The sequence below is a fragment of the Nerophis ophidion genome, linkage group LG28 (assembly GCF_033978795.1).
Source record: "Nerophis ophidion isolate RoL-2023_Sa linkage group LG28, RoL_Noph_v1.0, whole genome shotgun sequence".
In the NCBI taxonomy this organism is placed as follows: domain Eukaryota; kingdom Metazoa; phylum Chordata; class Actinopteri; order Syngnathiformes; family Syngnathidae; genus Nerophis; species Nerophis ophidion.
This window is the reverse complement of record NC_084638.1, coordinates 6,617,051-6,639,977: the sequence shown is the minus strand read 5'-3', so window position 1 is coordinate 6,639,977 and position 22,927 is coordinate 6,617,051. Positions and strand designations below refer to the sequence as shown.

The 22,927-nt window shown below is 41.6% G+C and overlaps 1 protein-coding gene across 9 annotated transcripts in view; it reads left to right on the top strand.

Annotated features, from left to right (window-relative positions):
* LOC133545667 (solute carrier family 12 member 7-like) overlaps nt 1–22,927 on the top strand; it is an 83,489-nt gene that overhangs the window by 29,785 nt on the left and 30,777 nt on the right. For all 9 annotated transcript variants that reach the window (XM_061891458.1, XM_061891454.1, XM_061891457.1 and 6 more), the window contains 9 exons: nt 83–187; nt 5,934–6,145; nt 6,217–6,384; nt 6,460–6,558; nt 8,082–8,139; nt 12,441–12,615; nt 14,851–14,969; nt 15,045–15,143; nt 22,619–22,738. In XM_061891458.1, the coding sequence (XP_061747442.1) occupies nt 83–187; nt 5,934–6,145; nt 6,217–6,384; nt 6,460–6,558; nt 8,082–8,139; nt 12,441–12,615; nt 14,851–14,969; nt 15,045–15,143; nt 22,619–22,738 (1,155 nt within the window). The remainder of the gene's footprint in view (nt 1–82; nt 188–5,933; nt 6,146–6,216; nt 6,385–6,459; nt 6,559–8,081; nt 8,140–12,440; nt 12,616–14,850; nt 14,970–15,044; nt 15,144–22,618; nt 22,739–22,927) is intronic.

Sequence of the window (22,927 nt, the reverse complement as noted above, 5' to 3'; positions counted from 1 at the left end):
TACAGTAGGTGGCGCTAATGCACCTTTACATGACACAAGACTGAGAAGAATGATTGAGTTTTTTTTTCCCTCCTTTCTGAAGATACGTGAACAAACTGGCCCTGGTGTTCCTGGCCTGTGTCATGCTGTCCATCATGGCCACCTATGCTGGAGTGATCAAGACCCTCATTGAACCTCCAGAGTTTAAGTGAGTCAAGAAGCTCCTTTTACTTTTTCTTTTCATATTTCTCGAAACGGATTTCAAATGAGATCAAGAAAAAAATGTATATTACTCATAAACATACCGTATTTCCTTGAATTGCCGCCAAGTATATAGTATGCGCCTGCCTAGAATTACTGCCGGGTCAAACTCATTTCGCAAAATATTATTTTTATTAGCACATAACTAGAATTTCCGCTGGGTCAAACTCGTCACGTCACGAGTGACACTTCAACTGTAATCATTTTTAAAATGGAGGAGGCTGATTTCAAGCAAATCGCATAAAGGGAAGAAGATTAAGAGCTATTTAGTAGGATTTAAGGTCCAAGCTATTGAATATGCTAAAAAGAACAGTAAGCAGCTTTGTTTTATTAATATACCGTAACTGCGTGTGTCAAATATGAGTCATTAAATGACTCCCGCCTCCTGGTGGTAGAGGGCGCTAGTGATCCTTCTTGCGACTACTCGGCTGCAGAAGAAGTGACAACAAGCAGCAAGAGTGAGCAGCCGTCGTTTATTTTTTCCTCTCGCTTGCACTTTTAACATGGAGGATTACATATCTAAAATCAAACCGTTTTCTAAACAATGGAAGCAGGAGGTAATAAAGGAAGATCTCCATCGAGACAGAGAGACTTTTAAAACTGAAGAAAGATAAGGAAGACTTCTATAAACAAGTTATCGATGCTTTTGATCAGAAGGAGCTGCGCATGGACTTCATTTATAAGTAAAGGTAAGACTATAATAACGTTTTTTTTTATTAAATGTGCTTTTCATGGTGATATCCTTACATCACACTCAAATTTATAAGCGCAGGCCTAAATTTACCGCATGCCTATGGTAAGTGCCGGAGTGAGAAGAGGTTTTAAATCAATAAACGCCCCCTGCGGAAATTCAAGGAAATACGGAAAGTGTAGCATTCAGTACTATTTCAAAGAAAATAAAAGGTACTTGAATTTCCAGTTATTACTTAGGAATAGACATAGTGTGTCATATCTATACAAGATGATGTAAATACTATCTTTGTTACTACTTGGGTTAGGTTAGTTGAATTTGACCCCAAAGGGAATAAGCGGTAGAAAATGGAAATGGAATTTGACCCAACAAACCCTACAACTGCATTGTCATATTCATGTATTATGTTGCTCATTATTCATTTATATTACCGTATTTTTCGGACTGTAAGTCGCAGTTTTTTTTTCATACTTTGGCCGGGGGTGCGACTTATACTCAGGAGCGATTTACGTGTGGAATTGTGGCAGAGGGGTTAGTGTGTCTGCCTCACAATACGAAGGTCCTGCAGTCCTGGGTTCAAATCCAGGCTCGGGATCTTTCTGTGTGGAGTTTGCATGTTCTCCCCGTGAATGCGTGGGTTCCCTCCGGGTACTCCGGCTTCCTCCCACTTCCAAAGACATGCACCTGGGGATAAGTTGATTGGCAGCACTAAATTGGCCCTAGTGTGTGAATGTGAGTGTGAATGTTGTCTGTCTATCTGTGTTGGCCCTGCGATGAGGTGGCGACTTGTCCAGGGTGTACCCCGCCTTCCGCCCGATTGTAGCTGAGATAGGCGCCAGCGCCCCCCGTGACCCCAAAAGGGAATAAGCGGTAGAAAATGGATGGATGGATTATTAACACATTAACGTAAAATATCAAATAATATTATTTATCTCATTCACGTAAGTTATATGAGGCATAAATAAGCAACTGAGAAGATGTTAAGCTAACATATTATGGTAAGAGTCATTCAAATAACTATAACATATAGAACATGCTATACCTTTACCAAACTATCTCTCACTCCTAATCCATAAATCCCATCAAATCTTATACGTCTAGTCTCTACATACACTTATTCAGCCTGTTGTTCACTATTCTTTATTTATTTTAAATTGCCTTTCAAATGTCTTGCTGTTAGGTTTTACCTGACTCGTCCTGCTCATCAAATGTGTGTCTTATAATCCGGTGCGCCCTATGGTCCAGTTATTTTGAGTTAAGACCTCTGTATTTTCCAAACTAAAAGTGCCATTTATTTCATATTTTGGCTGCTCCTGCAACTTATAGTGAGGTGCAACATATGTTAAAATGCACATAATGTGTATGTTTTGAAATGTGTATTTATTGCTGCTGACATGACATGGTAATGAAGTATCAGAAAGAACCTTTGGGAAGCACAGCAAGCATTTTTCATATTCACTTAGAACTTTTATCCCTGAGGCCGATCAGGAAGTGCTATGTCAGCGTTTCTCTATTTCCGTCACTAGGATCAACCATTAAAAGAACAATTTGAGTGCGTCCAACCTTCGATTGCGCCATTGCAGCTACTGGTTTGTCACGTCTTGTGTAATTCCTCTCAGCTGGGCTTCCATGTGCTGAACTCCCAGGCGTAAGTCAGGCGACTTGGTCACCGCCGCATAGCATGAGCCTCCATCTTGGAAACAAAGCAGCGTACATAGCAAGCAAGAGCTTTAAATCTCATCATGGCTCTACATTTTTTCTGTTTTTCCACCAAATTGGTTTCATAAAGTTTGTCACACACCTGGTAGATACTGGTCTAGACGGACAAACAGGACCTTTCTCGCCGTCACAAGGGTTTGGAACGAAGAAGTACCACCCTGCATCTTCTTGCTAGATAATATTGTGGATTAAAAACGGATCCCAGTGAGGTAGAAAAACAATTGAGGAACTAAAAAATAAGAGGATTCTTTTTGCTATCTATTGGATACCTTTAATAAAAGTAGAGATGTCTGATAATGGCTTTTTTGCCGATATTCGATATTGTCCAACTCTTAATTACCGATTCCGATATCAACTGATATATAGAGTGGCGGAATGAACACATTATTATGCCTAATTCTGTTGTGATGCCCCGCTGGATGCATTAAACAATGTGACAAGGTTTTCCAAAATGCCAACATGGCACTGCCATATTTTTTATTGAAGTCACAAAGTGCATTATTATTTTTTAACATGCCTCAAAGCAGCAGCTTGGAATTTGGGACATGCTCTCCATGAGGAGGTTGAGGTGGGTAGGGTTGATGTGAGGTGGTAGGGGACAGCGGGGGGTGTATATTGTTGCATCCCGGAAGTTCTGGGTATTTGTTCTGTTGTGTTACGGTGCGGATGTTCTCCCGAAATGTGTTTGTCATTCTTGTTTGGTGTGGGCGCATATTTGTAACAGTGTTAAAGTTGTTTATACGGCCACCCTCAGTGTGACCTGTATGGCTGTTGACCGAGTATGCCTTGCATTCACTTGTTTATGTGAAAAGCCGTATATATTACGTGACTGGGCAGGCACACAAAGGCAGTACCTTTAAGATTTTTTGGCGCTCTGTACTTCACCCTGCGTCCGTGTACCACTCCGTACAGCGGCATTTTAAAAAGTCATAAATTTAACTTTTTTAAAACCGATACCGATAATTTCCGATGTTACATTTTAAAGTATTTATCGGCCGATAGTTTCGGCAGTCCGATATCGGGCATCTCTAATTAAAAGGTGCCGTATTGACAACGGAACACCTTTTTATTTTTTTAAGTGATTTATTGGCATACCACTAGATCAGGGGTGTCCAAAGTGCAGCCCAGGGGCCCGCAGCTACATTTTTAAAAGCATGTGGATCATTCTAATAATAATAACACACAACAAAAAGTGGAATAAAAAAGTAAACAAGTGAAATGTGACAAAAAAAGTATCAATGTTGACTAATAACACAAAGCTGCAATGCAGGCTGTTTTTTTTTCTTTAAAGCTTTAAAACAATAAGAATTCAAAATCAATGGTATGAATTATTGACCTATTCAAAACTTGAATTACCTCACATCAAATATTCTACTTGAAAATATTTTGGGGGTAAAATATTGCATGTTTTGTTTGTTTGTGATGAAATAAACACAGTTTGAAACAAGCAAAAAAATAATAAAAATGTATAATCGACAGATCTGAAGTTGATAAAGAAACTTGTGTGTTAAAAGTGACTTATTTTTTTCACTTTTATGAGTGAGACCCCTTTGGATCCTGAACATTTTTAGTGGGATTAAAAAAACAAACTGTCAATAACAATCATAAATTAAAATCAGCGTTGGTATGAATTATTGATCTATTTAAGGTTCCAATTACTACACATCCAATATTCCCATCTGAAATTGTTTAGGGATTAAATATTGCATATTTTGTGTTTTTTGGGGTTTCTTTGACCAAAAGGGGCTTAAAAGTTTAAAAAAAAAAACATATGTTTTACATTAGACTGGAAGTTGATCTACAGCAGGGGTGCCCACACTTTTTCTGCAGGCGAGCTACTTTTCAATTGACCAACTGGAGGGGATCTACCTCATTTATATATATCATTTATATTTATTTATTTATGAAAGAGACATTTTTGTAAACAAATTAAATGTGTTTAATGATAATACAAGCATGTGTAACACATATAGATGTCTTTCTTTCACAAAGACAAGAATATAAGTTGGTGTATTACCTGATTCTGATGACTTGCATTGATTGGAATCAGACAGTAATGATGATAACGCCCACATTTTCAAATGGAGGAGAAACAAAGTTGTCTTTTCTGTACAATACCACATGAAAGTGGTTGGTTTTTGGCATCTAATTCATCCAGCTTCCATACACTTTACAAGAAAAAAATTGGCGGCAAATTCCGTAGCTTGCTTGATTGACATTCACGGCACCCGAGGGTCTTGTGAGATGACGCTGGCTGCTGCAAGATCATTATTATGAAAAAGTGACAGAGAGGAAGGCGAGAAACACTTTTTATTTCAACAGACTTTCGCGCCGTCCCTTCCGTCAAAACTCTAAAGGCCGACTGCACATTTCCTATCTTCACAATAAAAGCCCTGCTTCATGCTGCCTGCGCTAACAAAATAAGAGCCTCAGAAAGCTGGCGTGCACAAGTGATGTGCACGCCAGCTTTCTGAGGGATCGCTTGTGCACGCCAGTTTTCCCAGACTCTGTATTTAGTTAGCGCAGGCAGCATGAAGCAGGGTTTTTATTGTGAAGATAGGAAATGTGCAGTCGGCCTTTGGAGTTTTGACGGAAGGGACGGCGCGAAAGTCTGTTGAAATAAAAAGTGTTTCTGGCCTTCCTCTCGGTCATATTTTCATAATAATGATCTTGCAGCAGCCAGCGTCATCTCACAAGACCCTCCGGTACCGTGAATGTCATTTAAGTCACGTCTTGGTGAAGATTGATGATCACTCATTTTTAGGTCTATGTTTTTTAAAAGCCTGGCTCGAGATCGACTGACACACCCCCCGCGGTCGACTGGTAGCTCGCCATCGACGTAATGGGCACCCCGGATCTAGAGATTTAAGCATTGAATAATAAAATAATTGTTAGCAATAAAAAATGACTTATTTTTATCATCTTTATGACTGAGACCAAAGTTGATGGGAGACCTAAAGGTTAAAAAAAAATGCACATTGGTTTTGAAAATCAAACATTTCCAAATGGCCCCAGTGGAAAAAGTTTGGACACCCCTGCACTAAATGTAAAACTTTGCAGTTTGTGATTCTCTGAGCGACAGACAGGAATAGTGGAATTTCTCTAAATTGAGAAAATCTGGGATACTTGTCAAAATAAAAAAAATTGTAAAAGAGTAGCATTATTGCAAGATGGCTGCAGGTGTGCCGTGTTGTCCCGCCCCGCACAGGAAGTAAGTTCATCCGGAGAAAGACAGGAAGAAAAAATAATCATTGTTTTGTGTCTACTTCCTGTCTGGACTCAGTGTTTGCCTTCTGGGGAATCGATCGCTGACCAATGACAAATTTGAAGTATGTGCCAAGACTGAGACGGAGAACAACCAGACGGTGACCACCGAACTCTGGGGACTTTTCTGCAGCAGCAGACATCTCAACGCCACCTGCGATGACTACTTCACCCTCAACAACGTGAGCGAGATAAGGGCGGTGCCCGGCCTCCTCAGTGGCGTCATCAAAGGTCAGAGATACAATATGTTCAGCTTCACCATGCAGGATCCACCTCACTCATTCATGTCCGTGCTTCCTCAGATAACCTGTGGGGCGACTACGGTCCGGCCGGTATGGTGATAGAAAAGAAAAGCCAGGGCTCAGTGGAAGCAGAAGACACATCGGGTGATCTCGACAAGCCTTACGTCTTCAACAACATGGCCACCTACTTCACGCTGCTGGTGGGGATTTATTTCCCCTCGGTCACAGGTGAATGACGGCATGCCCAAATCCACCTGTGGGATTGTGTGTCCTCACTTCTCTGCTTTTTCTAAACAATTCCAGGTATCATGGCCGGCTCCAACAGGTCTGGCAATCTAAGAGATGCCCAGAGGTCCATACCATTTGGAACCATAATGGCCATTCTCACCACTTCTTTCTTCTGTATCCTTTCATGCGCTCCTCTCAAGTCTGCATTCAGCCCTCGGACTTTATTGGGACCCTCCCTTTTGCAGAGAACAGTCCTCACAGATTCCTTTGGTCTGTCTAAAAAATGAGAGTTGTCTAAATATTAATAATAATAAATTGTATTCGTAAAAAGCACTTTACATTGAGCAAACAACCTCAAAGTGCTGCAGGGTATTTAAAAAATCAAAACTAGACCTAGCACGCATATATCTTTTAAAAAAAAAAAAGGGTTTTGTAAACCATTTTTAAAAGCATCAACAGTCCGTGGTGCCCTCAGGTGGCCAGGGAGAGCGTTCCACAGCCTGGGAGCGGTGTAGCATTAAAACTGGAGAGAATCACAAGTGTGTTGGTACGTATAAGAAACAGAGTAGGATCACTGTGTTCGGCACTCTGAGCCAAACGAAGACCGAAGCTCGTAACTTCTAAGGCGAAGGAAGGAAAATACAACTTTTTACTACTCTTAGATTCTGATCTACTAAAAGTTGGTGTGTATTAAATCACATCCAAACCCAGGGGTGTCAAACGTACGGCCCGTGAACAGGTTTAATCCGGCCCGCAGGATGAGTTTGCTAAAGTATAAAAATGAACCTAAAATTTTGGAATGAAAGAAACTGCTGTTCTAAATGTGTCCACTGGATGTGTCAATAGCAATTCTTTGTATCTTTGTAGATGAAGCTATATATGTACAAAATAAACCACATGATGTTCGTACATCAGTCGAGGAAAATGATCTAACTACATAAATAACATCCGGTCATTTGATTTTGATATCATTTCTTTATCTTGATAGATTGAAAATGAACACCAATGAGTTGACTGATGAACATTATCACATAATGTATTCAGAAAATATAAATAACGACGGATAAAGATAGAATACTATTAACTGCAACATGGAAGTGTATTAAAAAAGAATAACAGTTGCCTTTATTTTTAATTTACCAGTTGAGCCCATTTGAGAGTAGATTTTTCTCCATGTGGCCCCCCATCTAAAATGGGTTTAAAACCCCTGTCCAAACCTGACAGTCCAGGCCAAGTGGAGCTACTAAGGTCATGAGCAGAGGACTGTGTTTGTTTATGTTGATTCATCATCAGAACGGCCACGATACTGGGAGGAGGCGATACCAATACGATCATTAAATGAAGATGATTTATTAAGCCTAACAACACTTTTTTCCTCCGTATTCAGCAGGTTTGGAATGGACGTGCAAACTGGCACAGTTACGCACAAACGGTGCCAGAGGGTGGAGAAAGAATCCACCTTCTGTGTATTTAAATATCAGACATACGTTCTATTCAGCATGTTTGTAGCTGCTAGAGGACGTCAGTGTCATGCGCTTGCAGTTTAACTGAGGTTTTTTTCATATATGTACTTAATATTAATTTATGTTATCAATTTGAGAAGACCGCCATTAATAGGTCGCTTTAGTGGATCAGGCCCTCGGTACTGATACTACTGCTACTTGGATGTGAGGATTTGTCCTTGATGTCGCTGTCAGACATCTCCTGTGTGCTCTTGTTTGGAGCGTGTATAGAAGGAGTGGTGCTGAGGGACAAGTAAGTGATGGCTTTTTATTTCTAAATACCTCACTTTCATATGGACTACTCTTATTTAACTGCTTAGGGGGGAAAAGTCAGATTTATATATATATATATATATATATATATATATATATATATATATATATATATATATATATATCCATCCATCCATCCATCATCTTCCGCTTATCCGAGGTCGGGTCGCGGGGGCAGCAGCCTAAGCAGGGAAGCCCAGACTTCCCTCTCCCCAGCCACTTAGTCTAGCTCTTCCCGGGGGATCCCGAGGCGTTCCCAGGCCAGCCGGGAGACATAGTCTTCCCAACGTGTCCTGGGTCTTCCCCGTGGCCTCCTACCGGTTGGACGTGCTCTAAACACCTCCCTAGGGAGGCGTTCGGGTGGCATCCTGACCAGATGCCCGAACCACCTCATCTGGCTCCTCTCGATGTGGAGGAGCAGCGGCTTTACTTTGAGTTCCTCCCGGATGGCAGAGCTTCTCACCCTATCTCTAAGGGAGAGCCCCGCCACACGGCGGAGGAAACTCATTTGGGCCGCTTGTACCCGTGATCTTATCCTTTCGGTCATGACCCAAAGCTCATGACCATAGGTGAGGATGGGAACGTAGATCGACCGGTAAATTGAGAGCTTTGCCTTCCGGCTCAGCTCCTTCTTCACCACAACGGATCGGTACAACGTCCGCATTACTGAAGACGCCGCACCGATCCGCCTGTCGATCTCACGATCCACTCTTCCCTCACTCGTGAACAAGACTCCTAGGTACTTGAACTCCTCCACTTGGGGCAGGGTCTCCTCCCCAACCCGGAGATGGCATTCCACCATTTTCCGGGCGAGAACCATGGACTCGGACTTGGAGGTGCTGATTCTCATTCCGGTCGCTTCACACTCGGCTGCGAACCGATCCAGTGAGAGCTGAAGATCCCGGTCAGATGAAGCCATCAGGACCACATCATCTGCAAAAAGCAGAGACCTAATCCTGCGGTCACCAAACCGGAACCCCTCAACGCCTTGACTGCGCCTAGAAATTCTGTCCATAAAAGTTATGAACAGAATCGGTGACAAAGGACAGCCTTGGCGGAGTCCAACCCTCACTGGAAATGTGTCCGACTTACTGCCGGCAATGCGGACCAAGCTCTGACACTGATCGTACAGGGAGCGGACCGCCACAATAAGACAGTCCGATACCCCATACTCTCTGAGCACTCCCCACAGGACTTCCCGAGGGACACGGTCGAATGCCTTCTCAAAGTCCACAAAGCACATGTAGACTGGTTGGGCAAACTCCCATGCACCCTCAAGAACCCTGCCCAGAGTATAGAGCTGGTCCACAGTTCCACGACCAGGACGAAAACCACACTGTTCCTCCTGAATCTGAGGTTCGACTATCCGACGTAGTCTCCTCTCCAGTACACCTGAATAAACCTTACCGGGAAGGCTGAGGAGTGTGATCCCACGATAGTTGGAACACACCCTCCGGTCCCCCTTCTTAAAGAGAGGGACCACCACCCCGGTCTGCCAATCCAGAGGTACCGCCCCCGATGTCCACGCGATGCTGCAGAGTCTATATATATATATATATATATATATATTAGGGATGCACCGAAATTAAAATTTGTGTCCGAAGCCGAATAAAATTTAAACGCTTGGCCGAAGGCCGAATACCGAATAATGAATGCGGTTTTTCACAATTTTTTTATATTGCATAAATAGCCTAGAATAAATATTTAGACATGTTTTTCAAATAAAGTAATTTTTTATTGAATATTGACATTTTTTAAATATTCCAGTAGTCTTTGCTTTTCAAAAAAAGCACAGTTTTTCATTTATATTAGGCCTTCAAACTAAACGTGCATTAAAGTGGATAAACCCACAACAAATGAATTATTGTCCTTTTGGCAAAAGTCTGCTTAGCCACAGTAGATATGCTAATAATGTAAACAGAAGGCTCAAGTAAATCTCAATTAAGTGTGTGCTTGTAACCTCATACACTTATACAGGTAGCCTACACAACAGGCTAATAATGTAAACAGAAGCCCCACTAAATCTCAATAAGTGTGTGCTTGTAACCTCATACACTTATACAGGTAGCCTACACAACAGGCTAATAATGTAAACAGAAGCCCCACTAAATCTCAATAAGTGTGTGCTTGTAACCTCATACACTTATACAGGTACACAACATATCCCCGCGTCACAGCACGTTGGTTGATTGCGTCACCGCGTCAAAAACTTGCGTCACACGCCACTATTCGGCCTTGTTTTTAACTCATTCCACCGAAGGCCGAATGTGGCTTTTTTTTGCCATATTCGGTTACCGATTAATCGGTGCATCCCTAATATATATATATATATATATATATATGTATAAATATATATATACACAGTGGTGGTCAAAAGTGTACGTACACTTGTACAGAACATGATGTCATGGCTGTCTTGAGTTGCCAATCATTCTTATTTTGTTGTGATGTAGTGATTGAAGCACATACTTGTTGCTCACAAAAAACATTCATGAAGTTTGCTTCTTTTATGAATTTATTATGGTTCTACTGAAAATGTGAGCTGGGTCAAAAGTATACATACAGCAATGTTAATATTTGCTTACATGTCCCTTGGCAAGTTTACCTGCAATAAGGTGCTTTTGGTAGCCATCCACAAGCTTCTGTGCACATTTTTCACCACAAAATTGCTGCAGTTCAGCTAAATGTGTTGCTTTTCTGACATGGACTTGTTTCTTCAGCATTGTCCATGTTTAATTAAGTCAGGGCTTTGGGAAGGTCATTCTAAAACTAGGGGTCGGGAACCTTTTTGGCTGAGAGAGCCAAATATTTCAAAATGTATTTCCGTGAGAGCCATATCGTATTTTTTAACACTGAATACAACTAAATTTAAGTAAGACCAACATTTTTAGAGTTTAATAAGTCTCTTATTCTTTTTAATAACATTGTTATTCTGAAGCTAACCAATAATAAATAAAATGTCATGTCTGTTGATCATGTTTTTGTTTGGCCATGTGCTGTTTGTCATTTGGACTCTTTAAGTTCCTGTTTTTTTCCACTCCATTGTCTGGTTTCCTTGGTTACTCATTTTGTCCACCTGTCTCTGGTGGACAAAACGCCTGCTCACCTGCTCCCCGAGCACTAATCAGAGGCAGTATTTAAGCTTGTCTTTGCCAGTCAGTCGCCCTGTGCTGACTTGTTTCATGCCTTGCCATAGTTTCAAGCTTCATGCCATGCCAAGTAAGTTTTGTTTGATTTATGTTCTTAGTCTGTTTATGCGTTAGCTTTGTTCTTTAGCCCAAGTTGTGCCTCCGCTGTGAGCGATTTTTGTTTGTATATTTTTTTAGTTAAAATTAAATCATGTTTTTACCTAAATGACATGTCCCGAGTAGTCCGTCTGCCTTCCTGGGAGAACGACCCCCCTAATCGTGACATAAAATACTTCTTACCATTAATGCGACTTCTTGAACAGGTGCGGTAGAAAACGGATGGATGGATATAAATGCATGAGAATGTTTTATGTTTTGCACGTTATTTTTAGCTCTGTGATTACCAGCGAAATTATTCATAATTATCACGTTAAGCAATGTCAGCTGAGATTTATCTGAGAGCCAGATGCAGTCATCAAAAGAGCCACATCTGGCTCTAGAGCCATAGGTTCCCTACCCCTGTTATACAACATTCATTTTAGCCTTTCCTTGACCACTTTTGAGGTGTGTTTGGGGTCATTGTCCTGTTGGAACACCCAACTGTGCCCAAGACCCAACCTCCCCCCTGATGATTTTAGCTTGTCCTGAACAATTTGGAGCTAATCCTCCTTTTTCATTGTCCCATTTAAAGCAGCAGTTCCATTGGCAGCAAAACAGGCCCATAGCATAATACTACCACCACTATGCTTGACGGTAGGAATGGTGTTCCTGGGATTAAAGGCCTCACCTTTTCTCCTCCAAACATATTGCTGGGTATTGTGGCCAAAAAGCTCAATTTTTCTTTCATCTGACATCACATGGACAAAGATAAGACCTTCTGGAGGAAAGTTCCGTGCTCACATTTTCAGTAGAGACATAATAAATTTATAAAAGAAGCAAACTTCATGAGTGTTTTTTGCGAGCAACAATCACTACATCACAACAAAATAAGAGTGATTGGAAACCCCAGACAGCCATGACATGATGTTCTCTACAAGTGTACATAGACTTTTGACCAGGACAGTACATGTGTGTGCATATCAAAAAGAGGCATGAATGATGGTTGTGTCCGTGATGAAATGATGGAGTTAAGGTAACACCACCCTGGCTGCAGGTTTGGGGATTCTGTGAAGAAAAACCTGGTGATCGGTATCCTGGCCTGGCCCTCACCTTGGGTTATTGTGATCGGATCCTTTTTCTCCTGTTGTGGGGCGGGGCTTCAGAGTCTGACCGGTGCTCCTCGGCTGCTGCAGGCCATCGCACGTGATGGCATTATTCCTTTCTTGCAGGTCAGTCTTCTCCCATCTGTCTCGCATCCCATGTTCTCTCATGTGTCTTGCATCCCATGTTCTCCCATCTGTCTTGCATCCCATGTTCTCCCATCTGTCTTGCATCCCATGTTCTCCCATCTGTCTTGCATCCCACGTTCTCCCATCCGTCTTGCATCCCACGTTCTCCCATCTGTCTTGCATCCCATGTTCTCCCATCTGTCTTGCATCCCATGTTCTCCCATCTGTCTTGCATCCCATGTTCTCCCATCTGTCTCGCATCCCATGTTCTCCCATCTGTCTCGCATCCCATGTTCTCCCATCTGTCTCGCATCCCATGTTCTCCCATCTGTCTCGCATCCCATGTTCTCCCATCTGTCTTGCATCCCATGTTCTCCCATCTGTCTCGCATCCCATGTTCTCCCATCTGTCTCGCATCCCATGTTCTCCCATCTGTCTCGCATCCCATGTTCTCCCATCTGTCTCGCATCCCATGTTCTCCCATCTGTCTCGCATCCCATGTTCTCCCATCTGTCTCGCATCCCATGTTCTCCCGTCTGTCTCGCATCCCATGTTCTCCCGTCTGTCTCGCATCCCATGTTCTCCCGTCTGTCTCGCATCCCATGTTCTCCCGTCTGTCTTGCATCCCATGTTCTCCCGTCTGTCTTGCATCCCATGTTCTCTCATGTGTCTTGCATCCCATGTTCTCCCATCTGTCTTGCATCCCATGTTCTCCCATCTGTCTTGCATCCCATGTTCTCCCATCTGTCTTGCATCCCATGTTCTCCCATCTGTCTTGCATCCCATGTTCTCCCATCTGTCTTGCATCCCATGTTCTCCCATCTGTCTTGCATCCCAGGTGCACTTTGACAACATTGGTCACTTGTAGAAAGTGTCATGTCAACTAGAACTGTGGGAGGAAATCATGCACTATTTAAGGGACATAAAGTGGCTCTACATTTTTGATACACTGAATTTTATACACTGATTTATTTTCAAACTGAATTGTTTAAACTGATTTATTTTTACACAATTTTTTTTACTCAGACTTTATACACAACATTTTTATACACAATTTTTTGACACTGAATTTTAATACGCTGATTTATTTTTACACATAATTTTTATACACAATTTTTATACGCCGATTCATTTTTATACTGAGTTTTTATACAGTGATTTATTTTTATACACTGAATTTTTATGCACTGATTTTTTTTTTTGCACAAAATTTTAATACACCATTATTTTACACATAATTTTTATACACTGAATATCCATACACATAAAGTGGCTCTACATTTTTTATACACTATTTTTATACGCTGATTTATTTTTACACTGAATTGTTATACACAATATGTTTATACACTGAATTTTTATACGCTGATTTATTTTACACTGAATTTTTATACACATTTTTTTACATTGAATTTTTTTTACACTGAATTTTTATTCACAATTTTTATACACCGATTTATTTTTAAACTAAATTTTGATACACCATTGTTTTACGCTGAATTTTTTATACACTGAATATTTATACACAATTTTTATATACTGATTTATTTTTACACTGAAATATAATACACAAAATGTTTATACACTGAATTTTTATACACTGATTTATTTTAAAGTAAATTTTAATACAACATTTTTTTTTACACTGAATTTTTTATACACTGAATATTCATACACTGATTTTTTTATACACAATTTTTATATACTGATTTATTTTTATAATACACAAAATGTTTATACACTGAATTTTTATACGTTGATTTATTTTTACACTGAATTCTTATACACCGATTTTTTTTTACACTGAATATTCATACACTGATTTTTTTTTACACTGAATTTTAATACACAAAATGCTTGTACTCTCAATTATTATACACTGAATTTTTTTACAGAAATGGGTCGGTCCTGAAGGATTTTGTAGGAGAAATTACAGGCGTGAATATTTGGGCTCCTAAAGATGTGATTAGATTCCTGCGGTGATTTTTCCATTCAAGTTCATTCAAATGTTTTATTTGCTGTAATAATTATCAGTAAACTTTTTAGAAAACCTCCTTCTTGTCACATAGAGATGGCCTTAAAATGTATTTTTAAGTTGATTCTTATATAAAAAAACCCAACTAATTTTAAAGTAAAATTTTGGACAATGATGAATCATTTTAGAATGGGGATGAATAAGAATTGAGATCATGGATGTGAAGTCATGCTTTTGTGTTTGTGTCTAATGTTCTCCAGATCTTCGGTCACGGCAAAGCCAACGGTGAGCCCACCTGGGCTCTGCTGCTGACTGTGGCCATCTGTGAGATAGGAATCCTCATAGCTTCTCTGGACGACGTGGCTCCCATCCTCTCCATGTAACTCTCATCCATCCATCCATCCATCTCATCATGTCAATCATCTCACTCACACACCTTGTTTCCCCGCCTCAGGTTCTTCCTCATGTGCTACCTCTTTGTCAACCTGGCCTGTGCGGTCCAGACTCTGCTGCGGACCCCCAACTGGAGACCTCGCTTCAAGTTCTATCACTGGTAGGAACACTCTACTCATGTTTTCATGCCATCTCTTTTATACACTTCACATTCAACATGCCCTAATATACAAAAACAATGCAGTACTTTTATCAAGTCATGTATTGATAATATGAGCACCTTGGTCAGCAGCTTCTCAATATTTTTATGGATAAATGTCTGTTGAAAAATCATGTAAATGTCCTTGGCTGGCGTTATGGAATTGAATTGAATATGATCACTTAGAACAATGCAGGGGGCCACGTCATATATTATGTTACCATGTCCTACAACAATGCAGGGGGCCACGTCATATATTATGTTACCATGTCCTACAACAATGCAGGGGGCCACGTCATATATTATGTTACCATGTCCTACAACAATGCAGGGGGCCACATCATATATTATGTTACCATGTCCTACAACAATGCAGGGGGCCACGTCATATATTATGTTACCATGTCCTACAACGATGCAGGGGGCCACGTCATATATTATGTTACCATGTCCTACAACAATGCAGGGGGCCACGTCATATATTATGTTACCATGTCCTACAACAATGCAGGGGGCCACGTCATATATTATGTTACCATGTCCTACAACGATGCAGGGGGCCACGTCATATATTATGTTACCATGTCCTACAACGATGCAGGGGGCCACGTCATATATTATGTTACCATGTCCTACAACAATGCAGGGGGCCACGTCATATATTATGTTACCATGTCCTACAACGATGCAGGGGGCCACGTCATATATTATGTTACCATGTCCTACAACAATGCAGGGGGCCACGTCATATATTATGTTACCATGTCCTACAACAATGCAGGGGGCCACGTCATATATTATGTTACCATGTACTACAACAATGCAGGGGGCCACATCATATATTATGTTACCATGTACTACAACAATGCAGGGGGCCACAGCATATATTATGTTACCATGTCCTACAACAATGCAGGGGGCCACGTCATATATTATGTTACCATGTCCTACAACAATGCAGGGGGCCACATCATATATTATGTTACCATGTCCTACAACAATGCAGGGGGCCACATCATATATTATGTTACCATGTCCTACAACAATGCAGGGGGCCACGTCATATATTATGTTACCATGTCCTACAACAATGCAGGGGGCCACATCATATATTATGTTACCATGTCCTACAACAATGCAGGGGGCCACGTCATATATTATGTTACCATGTCCTACAACAATGCAGGGGGCCACATCATATATTATGTTACCATGTCCTACAACAATGCAGGGGGCCACGTCATATATTATGTTACCATGTCCTACAACAATGCAGGGGGCCACATCATATATTATGTTACCATGTCCTACAACAATGCAGGGGGCCACGTCATATATTATGTTACCATGTCCTACAACAATGCAGGGGGCCACGTCATATATTATGTCACCATGTCCTACAACAATGCAGGGGGCCACGTCATATATTATGTTACCATGTCCTACAACAATGCAGGGGGCCACGTCATATATTATGTCACCATGTCCTACAACAATGCAGGGGGCCACGTCATATATTATGTCACCATGTCCTACAACAATGCAGGGGGCCACGTCATATATTATGTTACCATGTCCTACAACAATGCAGGGGGCCACGTCATATATTATGTTACCATGTCCTACAACAATGCAGGGGGCCACGTCATATATTATGTTACCATGTCCTACAACAATGCAGGGGGCCACATCATATATTATGTTACCATGTCCTACAACAATGCAGGGGGCCACATCATATATTATGTTACCATGTCCTACAACAATGCAGGGGGCCACGTCATATATTATGTTACCATGTCCTACAACGATGCAGGGGGCCACGTCATATATTATGTTACCATGTCCTACAACAATGCAGGGGGCCACGTCATATATTATGTTACCATGTCCTACAACAATGCAGGGGGCCACGTCATATATTATGTTACCATGTCCTACAACAATGCAGGGGGCCACGTCATATATTATGTTACCATGTCCTACAACAATGCAGGGGGCCACGTCATATATTATGTTACCATGTCCTACAACAATGCAGGGGGCCACGTCATATATTATGTTACCATGTCCTACAACGATGCAGGGGGCCACGTCATATATTATGTTACCATGTCCTACAACAATGCAGGGGGCCACGTCATATATTATGTTACCATGTCCTACAACAATGCAGGGGGCCACGTCATATATTATGTTACCATGTACTACAACAATGCAGGGGGCCACATCATATATTATGTTACCATGTACTACAACAATGCAGGGGGCCACAGCATATATTATGTTACCATGTCCTACAACAATGCAGGGGGCCACGTCATATATTATGTTACCATGTCCTACAACAATGCAGGGGGCCACGTCATATATTATGTTACCATGTCCTACAACAATGCAGGGGGCCACATCATATATTATGTTACCATGTCCTACAACAATGCAGGGGGCCACATCATATATTATGTTACCATGTCCTACAACAATGCAGGGGGCCACGTCATATATTATGTCACCATGTCCTACAACAATGCAGGGGGCCACGTCATATATTATGTTACCATGTCCTACAACAATGCAGGGGGCCACGTCATATATTATGTTACCATGTCCTACAACAATGCAGGGGGCCACGTCATATATTATGTTACCATGTCCTACAACAATGCAGGGGGCCACGTCATATATTATGTTACCATGTCCTACAACAATGCAGGGGGCCACGTCATATATTATGTTACCATGTCCTACAACAATGCAGGGGGCCACGTCATATATTATGTTACCATGTCCTACAACAATGCAGGGGGCCACGTCATATATTATGTTACCATGTCCTACAACAATGCAGGGGGCCACATCATATATTATGTTACCATGTCCTACAACAATGCAGGGGGCCACGTCATATATTATGTTACCATGTCCTACAACAATGCAGGGGGCCACGTCATATATTATGTTACCATGTCCTACAACAATGCAGGGGGCCACATCATATATTATGTTACCATGTCCTACAACAATGCAGGGGGCCACATCATATATTATGTTACCATGTCCTACAACAATGCAGGGGGCCACATCATATATTATGTTACCATGTCCTACAACAATGCAGGGGGCCACTTCATATATTATGTTAATCATGTGTCGGCAGGCCACATAAAACCATGTGGCGAGGCAAATTAAATAATGCGGCAGGCCACGTAAATGAAGCGACAGAAGTATGTAAAATAATGCGGCGGGCCACTTATTTTTTTGATTCGGTGGGATGCTTAAAATAATACAGTGGGCCACAAATGAAACGGCAGGACCACACAAAATGAAATGGCAGGGTCACATAAAATGAAGGGGCAGGGTCTCATAAAATGAAGGGGCGGGATCACATAAAATGAAGGGGCGGGATCACATAAAATGAAGGGGCGGGGTCACATAAAATGATGCCGCAGGTTACAAAATAAAGGGGCAGGGTCACATAATATTAAGCGGCAGGGTCACACAAAATGAAGGGGCAGGGTCACATAAAATGAAGGGGCAGGGTCACATAATATTAAGCGACAGGGTCACACAAAATGAAGGGGCAAGCTCTCATAAAATGAAGGGGCGGGGTCACATAAAATGAAGGGGGGGGTCACATAAAATGAAGGGGCAGGGTCACATAAAATGAAGGGGCAGGCTCTCATAAAATGAAGGGGCAGGGTCACATAAAATGAAGGGGCGGGGTCACATAAAATGAAGGGGCAGGGTCACATAAAATGAAGCTGCAGGGTCACATAAAATGAAGCTGCAGGGTCACATAAAATGAAGGGGCGGGTCACACAGAATGAAGGGGCGGGTCACATAATATTAAGGGGCAGGGTCACACAAAATGAAGGGGCAGGGTCACATAATATGAAGGGGCAGGGTCACACAAAATGAAGGGGCAGGGTCACACAAAATGAAGCGGCAGGGTCACACAAAATGAAGCTGCAGGGTCACACAAAATGAAGCTGCAGGGTCACATAAAATGAAGGGGCGGGTCACACAGAATGAAGGGGCGGGTCACATAATATGAAGGGGCAGGGTCACATAATATGAAGGGGCAGGGTCACACAAAATGAAGGGGCAGGACCACATAAAAAGGGAAGGGTCACATAAAATGAAGCGGCAGGGTCACACAAAATGATGCCGCAGGTCACGAAAACTGCAGCGGCAAGGTCACACAAAATGAAGGGGCAGGGTCACATAAGCGGCAGGTTCACACAAAACGAAGCGGCAGGGTCACATAAAATGAAGGGGCAGGGTCACATAAAATGAAGCGGCAGGGTCACATAAAATGAAGCTGCAGGGTCACATAAAATGAAGGGGCGGGTCATATAATATTAAGGGGCAGGGTCACACAAAATGATGCCGCGGGTCACATAAAATAAAGGGGCAGGGTCACATAAAATGAAGCGGCAGGGTCACATAAAATGAAGGGGCAGGGTCACATAAAATGAAGCGGCAGGGTCACATAAAACGACGCGGCAGGGTCACATAAAACGAAGGGGCAGGGTCACAAAAATGAAGGGGCAGGGTCACATAAAATGAAGGGGCAGGGTCACATAAAATGAAGGGGCGGGTCACACAGAATGAAGGGGCGGGTCACATAATATTAAGGGGCAGGGTCACACAGAATGAAGGGGCGGGTCACATAATATTAAGGGGCAGGGTCACACAAAATGAAGCTGCAGGGTCACATAAAATGAAGGGGCGGGTCACATAATATTAAGGGGCAGGGTCACACAAAATGAAGGGGCAGGGTCACACAAAATGAACCGGCAGGGTCACACAAAATGAAGGGGCAGGGTCACACAAAATGAAGGGGCAGGGTCACATAAAATGAAGGGGCAGGGTCACATAAAATGAAGGGGCAGGGTCACACAAAATGAAGCTGCAGGGTCACATAAAATGAAGGGGCGGGTCACACAGAATGAAGGGGCGGGTCACATAATAAGGGGCAGGGTCACATAAAATGAAACGGCAGGGTCACATAAAATGAAGGGGCAGGGTCACATAATATGAAGGGGCAGGGTCACATAATATGAAGGGGCAGGGTCACACAAAATGAACCGGCAGGGTCACATAAAATGAAGAGGCAGGGTCACACAAAATGAAACGGCAGGATCACACAAAATGATGTTGCGGGTCACATAAAATGAATCGGCAGGGTCACATAAAATGAAGCGGCAGGGTCACATAAAATGAAGGGGCAGGGTCACATAAAATGAAGGGGCGGGTCACACAGAATGAAGGGGCGGGTCACATAATATTAAGGGGCAGGGTCACATAAAATGATGCCGCGGGTCACATAATATGAAGGGGCAGGGTCACATAAAACGATGCGGCAGGGTCACATAAAATGAAGGGGCAGGGTCACAAAAATGAAGGGGCGGGTCACACAGAATGAAGGGGCGGGTCACATAATATTAAGGGGCAGGGTCACATAAAATGAAGCGGCAGGGTCACACAAAATGGAACGGCAGGATCACACAAAATGATGTTGCGGGTCACATAAAATGAAGCGGCAGGGTCACATAAAACGAAGCGGCAGGGTCACATAAAATGAAGGGGCAGGGTCACATAAAATGAAGGGGCAGGGTCACATAAAATGAAGGGGCAGGGTCACATAAAATGAAGGGGCAGGGTCACACAAAATGAAGGGACAGGGTCACATAAAATGAAGCGGCAGGGTCACATAAAATGAAGGGGCAGGGTCACATAAAATGAAGGGCAGGGTCACATAAAATGAAGGGGCGGGTCACACAGAATCAAGGGACGGGTCACATAATATTAAGGGGCAGGGTCACATAAAATGATGCCGCGGGTCACATAAAATGAAGGGGCAGGGTCACATAAAATGAAGGGGCAGGGTCACATAAAATGAAGGGGCAGGGTCACATAATATTAAGGGGCAGGGTCACATAAAATGATGCCGCGGGTCACATAAAATGAAGGGGCAGGGTCACATAAAATGAAGGGGCAGGGTCACATAAAATGAAGCGGCAGGGTCACAAAAATGAAGGAGCGGGTCACACAGAATGAAGGGGCGGGTCACATAATATTAAGGGGCAGGGTCACATAAAATGAAGCGGCAGGGTCACACAAAATGAAACGGCAGGATCACACAAAATGATGCTGCGGGTCACATAAAATGAAGCGGCAGGGTCACATAAAACAAAGCGGCAGGGTCACACAAAATGAAGGGGCAAGCTCTCATAAAATGAAGGGGCGGGGTCACATAAAATGAAGGGGCAGGGTCACATAAAATGAAGGGACGGGTCACATAAAATGAAGCGGCAGGGTCACATAAAACAAAGCGGCAGGGTCACATAAAATGAAGGGGCAGGGTCACATAAAATGAAGGGACGGGTCACACAAAATGAAGGGGCAGGGTCACATAAAATGAAGCAACAGGGTCACATAAAACGAAGGGCATATATATATATATATATATATATAGACACACACACACTGTACATGCATATATATATACACATATGTATGTGTGTGTATATGTACTTTGTATGTATACACTGTGTATATATATATATACACACACACACACATGTATATGTGTGTGTATGTATATATATATATATGGAGAGAGAGAAAACTGTTTTTATATATATATATATATATATATATATATATATATATATATATATATATATATATATATACAAATTATACACCCCAAAAAAATTCACAATTTTTTTTTTTTTACAGATTTTTCACACACTGATTTATTTTACACTGAATGTTTATAAACAATTTGTTGAAACAAAATTTTTATACACAGAATTTTTTTACACTGATTAATTATACACTGATTTATTTTTACACCAAACATTTGTACACATTTTTACACTGAACACTTTTATACTGAATTTGTATACACTGAATTATTTATACACTGATTTTTTTTTTTTTTTACAAAGAATGTTTATACACTGATTTATTTTTACTTTTATATACATTTTCATACACATAATTTTTATACACTGAATGTTTTTCAAATGGAATGTATATACAACTGATATTTTTATATACAGAATTGTTTTACCGTAAATTTTTATATACTGATTTTTTTTTTTTTTACAGTGAACTTTTATTACACTGAAATCATTTTCCACTGAATTTGTGTACACAGAATGTTGACACTAAATTTTTATACACTGATTTTTTTTAAACTGATTATGCATACACTGAATTGTTATACAGAAAAATGTTTAAACACAGAATTTTTAAACTGAATTTGTATAAATTGATTTATTTTTACACTGAATTGTTTTTACAAATGAAATAGTCAGCATGTGTTAATGTCAAGAAAACATTGAGTTCCACAAAGATGTTCTGCTCAGTTCTTACTGGCTCCAGTGGGACTTTGCTCAACTTGTCTTCTGCTTTGCCAGGAGTCTGTCCTTCTTGGGCATGAGTCTGTGTCTCTCCCTCATGTTCATCTGCTCCTGGTACTATGCCCTGGTTGCCATGGTGATAGCTGGCTGCATCTACAAGTACATCGAGTTTAGAGGGTGAGTCCAAGGGTGAAAGGTCAATCACCCCATCTTTATTTCAATGTTATGACGTGCCCACACTGTGACTACGAGGAAAGTTGATGGTAAAAAGCATACAATGTTGTGCAGAGGTGTACTTACAACAGTTTATAGACAAGATCAAGTGAGAGGACACACAAACATGACTCAAAACAGTCCAACAACAGT